We start from the raw sequence: 9,295 nt of genomic DNA, 5'->3' as shown, positions 1-9,295 counted from the left end.
TGGTATTCGGAGGGTTAAATAAACTTGACTTTCCCATCTCCTTCTTCCACAGGGCTATAACCTGGCCATTCCCTAACTCAGAGAACATATATATCCAAAAGGAAGTCATTATTCTTCATACTTCATTTAATGGCCAAAAGCAAGCAATTCACTGAGGATCTCCATTAAACATATTTGGACCCCAGACAGAGTTCAGGGTAATCATGACTTTATTACTTATCTGAGAACTGACTAATGACTTATGTTGTGTTCCTTTTACAGAAACAACTGGATGGCAACCAGAACATATACTTTATAAGCTGAAACACTGGACTTGCTACAAATGTAGCAAGATGGCTCTGTCTGTTCACACCTTGAACTATATAAAAAAATATCAGAGAATTTATAAAAAAGTAATTTCTGTTGCCCGTCAAAGAGAAAATGACCAAATCATTCAAAGATCAATCAATAATTCTAAAACTCTATGGCAAATAATAAAGAAGGAGTCAGGAAATGGCTTTACAGAAATTGAAAATATTTCATTAGAAATTGATTCTATGCTAGTTACAAATCCCCAGGATATATCCCATCAATTTAATGAATTTTTTGTAAATAGCGTGGACAGGTTGATACATTTAAATAGAAACTGTAAAAATGATCATGCCACTGTAAATGATATAATACTGAACCCAAATGTGTTATTTCTTGTCCCTGTTACTGAAGAAGAGGTTCTAAAGGTCACCAGTAAACTAAAAACAAAAATCTCAGCGGGTTTTGATGAGATCCCGGATATGATAGTTAAACAATGTATCCAATTCATAAAAAAGCCTTTGACTTTTATATTTAATCTGTCACTTAGCTCTGGTATCTTTCCTGATCAAATGAAGATTGCAAAAGTTCGACCCATTTTTAAAAAAGGTCAGAAACAAAATATTACCAATTATAGACCAATTTCAATTTTGTCTGTATTTTCCAAAATCCTTGAAACACTAATGTATAATAGAGTTGTAAACTTTTTAAATAAATTCAAATTGATATCGAATGCTCAAAATGGTTTCAGAAAGAATAAATCCACATTTACTGCAATTCAAACTTTTATTGGACAAATTCAAAAAACCCTAGATAATAAACAATTTGCTTTTGGTATATTTTTGGATCTGTCGAAAGCTTTTGACGTTATAAATCATAACTTGCTGCTTGCAAAGCTGGAGTTGTATGGACTGAGAGGAATAGCTCACGCGTGGATGAGATCGTATCTCACCGACAGAACCCAGTTTGTTGAAATTCACCATATGGATCAAAAGACCTTTAAGATAAAGACACTTACCTCATCTCTTAAGGCTATTAAACATGGTGTACCTCAGGGTTCTGTTTTAGGACCCCTTTTATTTTTATTATTCATAAATGATCTGCCCCGAATCATACAAAATGCAGAGGTAGTATTATTTGCGGATGATACTAATATATTAATTACTGGAAATGACATGTTATCATTAAATGAAAAAATTCAAAATGTAAAGAATCAATTAGAAAAATGGTTTTATGAAAATCATTTAATAATAAACACTGAAAAGTCTAAGGTAATTTTTTTTCGGGGAAGTAGATCTACTCCAATTATTAGATCCATTTTTTCTTTAAATAATAAGGAGGTAGTTTGTTCATCAGATGTAAAATTTCTGGGTATTTGTATTACTGAGGATTTAAGTTGGGCAACCCACACCCAATATGTTTGTAAAAAACTTAGCAAGACTCTTTATTTGATTAAATCTTTACGGGACTCTGTGAGCCAATCTGTATTAAGAAATGTGTATCTTGCAAAGTTTGAGTCCGTGTTGAAATACGGTATTATTTTTTGGGGTGGGGTGAAAAAGGACTCTGAAACTCTATTTAAACTACAGAAAAAATGTTTAAGGGTGGTTAAAGGTGTAAGAAATAGAGTCTCCTGTAGAAATTTGTTTCGAGAATTTAAGATTCTAACAGTTACTTCCTTATATATATTTGAGATTTTATGTTTTATAATAAAAAATAGGATATATACTACCCAGTATTCTGACGTACATGGCTATAATACTATTCATAAACACAATCTGTATGTTCAATTTTGCAATACTGAGCGCTGCAAAAGAGGGGTGATTGGTATGGGAACCAAAATATTTAATGGCCTACCGACTGAACTAAAAAGTGTAAATAATTTTAATGTTTTTAAAAAGAAGCTAAAAAATTATTTGTTGTGTAACGTCTTTTATTCTCTTCAGGAATTTTTTAACAACTGTTGATATGGACTGCTTGCTGACAAATAAATCTGTTTTAGATAAATTATTTATATGTACAGGAATATGTTTTAAATAGTCTGTTTGTATGTTGTAAACAATCTGTATATATGTTTTAAATATTTTCTCTAGTCTTAGGTATTTATTATTTATTATTCTATATTCATGTACTTTGAATGTTATGCTTGATGTAATGTTGTTGTTATCTGACATGTCCAATTGTAATTTCTACAGCTATGGATGAAATAAATGAATTGAATTGAATTGAATTGAATGCTCAACAAGCAAAGCATTATCAATAGAATGCTCACTTTTGTGGTGAGGTGATACAAGTTTTTGTTCATCACATTCCCCATTTCTCTTTCCTTTTCCTGTTTCTTACAGATTTCACTTACCTTTGTGAGTTACTCTTGGTATTTAAATTTTAGCACCATGATTTCTCTATAATTCCATATCAAATGATTCAACTCCTTTTAATATAAATTACAAAAATATGCACTAATTCTTCTGGATGATAAATCTTCAACTTTAATACCACTGCTATAAACATATAGAATATATATTCTAATATAAACTTAGGAAAAGAAAGGATACAGATACTTTGACAGATCTGGCTATTACCCATTACTAAAGAAAGATTAAAATGAAACCATGGAAAACTATTTACAATGTTATTCTTAACATTAACACTTAATTCACCAAACCTAACAACTCCAAATCAGATTAAAATATGACATAAAAAGTGTCATGTTAGTCACTGCAGGAATTTAAGGGGCTATATTTTCTTGTCTCTTATGCATATTGAAGAAACAATGAGTAGTTTAACTCAAAAAATTTCTGAGAGTGAACTTCCACATGCACTTGTTTTGCAGCATAAGAAGACATCTAACTGATAACTGATTTTGCCCTATCTCTGTAGTTAGTTATCACAGTTATAGTGATGCAATTTTTGAGTCCCTCTACACTGGCCATAGGCCCAGCAAACCCATACAAGGCACTGGACATAACTCCACAACAGAAAATCATGGGGTATCACATCTGGTCCAAGTGACTATGCCTGGACAGCATATAGGGAGCTGAGGTCCCATCAGTTGGCCTCTGGAGTCACAAAATTTGACATGCCATGACTATTTCTTGAGGAGTTATGTCCAAAGTATCATGTAAGGATGCACTGGGAGGCAGCAAACTTAAACAGTGGCTCACTGCAGCTGCCACTCCAGAGAAGGGCTGGAACTGAGTATCATCTGGATTTCTTGTCATGCTTCAAAAACAACATGCATGGAAATTTAATCACAAACTTTCTGAATTAACTTCATTCCGAAGAACTGTTTCTTTAATACTGTAACGTATCTGGCTACTAAAGATGCCAGTATTAGTGAGTATTCGCCAGTATTCAGCAGAACAGAAGTCAGACAGTCAGTCTAAGCAGCCACGGGAGGAAGAAGAAGAACTGAACACATGATTAGAAGGTTCTATGTGTGATAATCAGTGATAGTTTGTGATACGTAAGAAGGCATTGGGTATTGGGAGTGTGCAATTCAGTGACACTTGTATAGCTCCCGTCTTATACTGTAAATAAGTGAAGACTACTGAAGATAGAGTGAACAGATTAGTGTGTAGGGTTTGTAAATTGTGTAAACCCTCAACAGTGTTATAATTAATTGTATTTATGACAATTAACAATCCGAACAGCGTCTTCAGTAGCCAAACATGTTACAATATGTGTAATGGTTAAGAAAATGTAGCTTTCTAAACCCCAAAATGACTAAAGGGGCATCCTGTACATATCAAAACTACTCAATAAAGGTAAAACATGAAGTTGTCCCTGTTCTTGATTAAGCATAACACCATGAATATGTGTTAAATGATGGTATAAGTGCATGCATACACATCTTTAACAATAGATGGAGGTGAGTGGTCAGCTTCACTCCCCTGTCACTTTACCCCTCGGGAAAGAATTCCCAGTATTAATTGGACATGAGGCTGGGTGAGTCACAGAGCCAAACTCAGCACTGTGGAGAAGAGCCACTTCCAAGAATTAAATCTTGGTTCGTCCAGCTGAGCTTATAAATATTCTACAACAGACTGTTAAACATAACATGAAAAAAATATATTATATAACAAAAATGTTTAAATGGAAAAGTAGCAAACAGAATATATATTCAGCAATATTGTTCAAAACTTTTGTGGTGTAAACAACATACAAAAATAATATGTATTAACATGACCAGGAAGGAAAAAATGGCATATATAATTACACAGTGACTCAGTGAATTGTCATTTCCATAATTTTATTCAAAACAAATTTAACTTAACTGTCTCCCACTATGCATTTTAATTTGCTTTATTATTAATACAATTCTCGATTTTCCAACAGTACAGGGGAACAGGGTTTGAGCAAAAGTTCTAAACAAAATTATTTGGGTCAATCCACATCGACCTACAAAATGGCTACCAATGCAGATAAAATTATAAGACATCATATACACAATATACCAAAAATGGACTGCATGAATGTCAGAGGAAGTGAATATTCTTCCCACATGACAAGCATCACTTCAACCACATTTAACATGCTTCTATTCAAGCTTCAAGAGTCATATTACTGCTGTGTGACATTAAATGTTACAGGGCATTAACTATACATGATCATTCTTAATTAGGTTATACTGTTGAAAAATGTTATCGTTCAAAAGTGTAGCTATAAATAAATGAAACATAGTGCACATACTGGCAGATAGACATTTCTCATACATGAGTTTACCTCTTCTCTCAGCTACCTATATTGCTAAAAACAGCTGTGAAGTAAAATGGCTGATTTCCCATTGCCTGGCACCCTTATTGAACTCATCTCACAACTTTTCCTGTGAGGCTACATCAAAGGTCAAGCGTGCCCCCCCCCCCTTGATGAACTCTGAGCAAAGACTGCTGCAGATGTTGCTATAATTAACCCTGACTTGCTCACTTGTGTTTGGGAGGAACTGTTGAACAAATGTGACAATGTCCACATTATTCAGGGACAACACATAGAACATCTGTGGAACTGGAAGATGCACTGGGGAAATATCTTTTCTTTCCAACACAATACACTTCATTTCACATTTACAGCTCTATTTATTTTGGAGATATGAAGGTTAAAAAATATGACAATTCAAAAAGACCCTGTGTAAGCATGCTGATTTTTAGGTTCTCATGGTTGGGACTACAAAGATTTCTTCTGAGATCTGACTGGTACAAATTTACAGATATTCTGGAAGAATATGCTGCCTCCATTTACAGTGTTGAAGAGTAAGCCAAGCAACCAACCAGCGAGGAGCCAGCAAATTCCTCAAAAATGCCAGCAAACTTCTGCCAGATTACAAGGTGTCACATCTCATATAACAGTACTCTTCCTGCATAAGTACATTCACTTATCCTGAATTCATTATATGAGATTGGAGTTGACAGGTTTTGGCAATGAAGCATTACTATACTCTTCCATGGTTTGCAAAGGTCATAGTGGTGTACAGAAATAAAACCTTCTTCCAAACAGACATCCATTTCACATAACAGTTGGCAAATTAGCTACCTTTATCATCGCCACTACTGTGATGACCTCTTGGCACTACAGCACTTGAAACACTTCTGCTATCTCTTGCTGCGTTGGGACTGCTCTACTTGATCCTGCAGGCGTCGCATGTGGTCTAACAGTGAACGCTTCTCTTCCAATAGAGAAGCAACATCATCTTGAGCAGTGGCTAGACATGATCTCAGGATCTTAAAAATAAATGGTAGTAGTGTGACATTTAGAGACATGTCAAATCACATACAGCGAATATTCAGATTATGAAAAATAAAATGTTTTCACTTGTTTCATATACATATGAGCCAGGACAGCATAGTCAGTACAGCGACTAGCTAGGGGCTGGACAACCAAGAGATCAGAGTTTGAGCCCTGGTAGGGTAAAAAAAAATTTCTCTCCTCCACATCACCCAGACCAGCCTGGGGCCCACCCAGCCTCCTACCCAGTGAGTTCTGGAGGTTCTTTCCCCTGGGATAAAGTGGCCGGGGCATGAAGCTGATCACTCACCTCCAACTAATGCCATGGTCAAGAAAACGTGACTCTATACACCCACCCACCATACGCCTTTATGGTGTAGCACTTAATTAGTTAAGCACAGGGACAACTTAACCTTTCATATACCTCAATTACCACCACAATGAGATATTTTGACCATTTTATTCATATATCATTTGGTTATTTTATCTGAAAAGCATTGGTAATATTGTATACTGGAAGCTGCTAGCCACTTCTTGTTGACCGCCCTAACAGCACACAGATTATCATGGCCCAATTGCCCTGATGACCTTGGGTTCAGCAGCTGTACCACTGCACTGTAAACTTTCGATATAAAAAGTAACAGTAAAGCTATCCCTGTAACAGTCCATGCAGGCCCATAGGGCTGTGAGATGTCAAGGCTCCCACATTTTCTAGACAATCAGCTCACAGATGGCGGTGAGGTTGTCAGCCTCATGCCCAGGACCACCCTTTAATCCCAGGAAGATTTCCAGTACTCATTTCTGTTAGAGGCTGAGTCAACCCGAGCCATAGTGCGGCTGGAAGGATTAGGTCTACTGAAAAATCCAATGATTTCATCAGGAATCAAACCCACGACATTCCAGTTTGTAGCACAGTGACTCACCCAATTATGCTACTGTGTGCCCCTACTTCTGATACAGTGCAATGCAATTCAAAGCAGTCTGTCAGGTTTCTGAGTTACCATCACAGCTTTATTTGTTTACAGTTTACTTTCACGACTCTTCAAATGTTAAGATCATACGGCACTGAAAAACCAGACTTCTCAATGAGAAATTGAAAAGGACGTGGAAGGATACTGTGTGACCATATTTGAGGTACTGCTGTAGCATTACACAAATATTAAGTTGGAAATTGTCCCTTGTTTCATCTATATCTCATATACAAAACATTTTTAAAATAAAATCAACTTGTGTCATCAGGTGTATGTGTGTGTGTGTGTGGGGGGGGGGGCTCAGTTGGACACGACAGAAAAAGTCAGTCTCAAACACTGGACAATGAAATAATTTCCGAGCAGAGTATATATTATGTTATGGTCAACTGGGAGATAACAGAAATGTTCCAAGCAGTTCAGGCCAAATTCCTCCCATCATACCAGATCACAGAAATGGATCCAGTTTCCAAAATGTCACACAAATTAAATATATATTAGACAATGGATAATGCCCAACATAATATTAAAATAATTAACCAACAACTGTCACAGACCTTTAGAGGATAAATACTTAACACTTTGCAGACCAGTGGCATATTTTTATGCCCAGTGATTTTAAACGTGGTGGACCGGTGGCATATTAGTATGATTTTAGGACACGTCAGATTGTAACACACTATACCTTTCTCTGGCGCCACCCAAATGAAATGACTACTGCGTAATATTATTCCGGAATGTTTGCTTAGTAGGCAGTAACTTGAGCTCACTGTTCGGGTTCCCCCTCCAAAGGAAAATGATCTTTGACCCTTCAAGCTCTTATGTACCAGGCAGGAAGTTAGTAGTGTAATGAGTCAAGGACAGAAGCAGTTGAAAACCAAGCGAAATATCTGACTTGTTCTCCGACACTATCTGACACTCCTTCTGAGACGTGTAGTGATAGTGATTTAGACAGTGACAGTGACAGGGGACAACAAAGAATTGTGGCCACAGACAATAAAAGTGAAAGTAGCTCCAATGAAAGTGTAGGTAAAAGTGAGGGGACAGCCACATGGGGAAAAGTAGACAAAACACCTATTTTGGGACAGTTTACTGGAAATCCAGGGGTGAAACAAATTCCATCGGACCCAACGCAAGTGTCTGAAGTAGCAGAACTGTTTTTTGGAGATAGGGATACTTGTGTTGTGAATATGATTTCTACAATTCACAATTCGAGCATGGTTGATATTCAAAGGACACATGGACTAGTAAAGAAGCCTATTTGTATTTCTGAGTATAATATTGTGACATGTTGACCCCTACCTCCCCAGCTGCACGTAGCGGTAACGTAGCGCTCGTGTAATAGGGGAGTAAACACCCCGCATCCTGGTAGCCATGCAATGCGCGGTGACGTCATGAGCGGAGCCGAAGAGAGCCGAGCCCCCGCAACCTGGTAACTATGCAATGCGAGTCAACAGCGGTGACGTAACAGGATGACGTGACACTCATTACGCAACAAGCAAGCACTGCAGCTATATAAGTGAGCTGCACAACGGCTGCAAGTCAGTTATAAAGTAACAGTCGCCGAGTCGAAACATAGCAGCCTGCGAGTGTGCGATAACTAAGAAGTCAGCGAGCGGAAGACTTNGAACTGATTTGCGCTTAGGGTTATAAAGTGTGAAACCCCGCAACTGTGTTATAAGTAATTGTAGCTGTTATTTGTAGATTGTTAAATAAACCAATTAACCATCTCTACGGCGTCTTCTGTAACGAAACACGTTACATTGGTGTCAGAAGTGGGATTTGGACTTACACACGTGACCAACGAGCTTCGAACTCAAGACACGTGACAATTTGGTGTCAGAAGTTTTACGAACTTAAACACGCCTGACAAATAATTAGATTGTTGTGCATCAAGTATCTTACTGCTACAAAATGGAGATGCAGAGAGTAATCGAAATGTTGGCAAAAGCAGATGCCGACCGAGAGCGAATGGAGGCCAATAGGAGGAAAGATAGAGATTTCCTGGCCAAATTAGACGCCGATATGAAAACCCATCAAGAAGAGATGAGGGCAAATCAAGTAAAAGCAGATGCCGACCGATTGCGGATGGAAGACAGAATGGAGGAAAGTAGAAGGAAAGAGAAAGAAGAAAGGAAGGCGGAGAAGGAAGAAATGCTGAAAGAGATTAGGGCAAACCAAGTAAAAGCAGAAGCCAACATAAAAAAGACAGAGAAGACTTCCTGGCGAAGTTAGAATAAAATGAAGAGGAAGCAAGTATCATGCTGGCAAAATTAGACGCCGACTTCAACGCCTGGCAGGAAGAGACTTTGGCTTGC

The 9,295-nt window shown here is 37.4% G+C and overlaps 1 protein-coding gene across 1 annotated transcript in view; it reads right to left on the bottom strand.

Annotated features, from left to right (window-relative positions):
* Nucleotides 1-3,911: 3,911 nt before the first annotated feature.
* Nucleotides 3,912-9,295, bottom strand: part of LOC111861317 — a 20,467-nt gene continuing 15,083 nt past the window's right edge. The window contains exon 4 of the mRNA XM_023845777.2: nucleotides 3,912-6,005. Within this exon, the coding sequence (XP_023701545.1) occupies nucleotides 5,877-6,005 (129 nt within the window). The 3' untranslated portion in view covers nucleotides 3,912-5,876. The remainder of the gene's footprint in view (nucleotides 6,006-9,295) is intronic.

The sequence above is a fragment of the Cryptotermes secundus genome, unplaced genomic scaffold (genome assembly GCF_002891405.2).
Source record: "Cryptotermes secundus unplaced genomic scaffold, Csec_1.0 scaffold158, whole genome shotgun sequence".
NCBI classification, from domain to species: domain Eukaryota; kingdom Metazoa; phylum Arthropoda; class Insecta; order Blattodea; family Kalotermitidae; genus Cryptotermes; species Cryptotermes secundus.
Note: the sequence above shows the minus strand (reverse complement) of the source record. Positions and strands in the feature narration are given on the sequence as shown.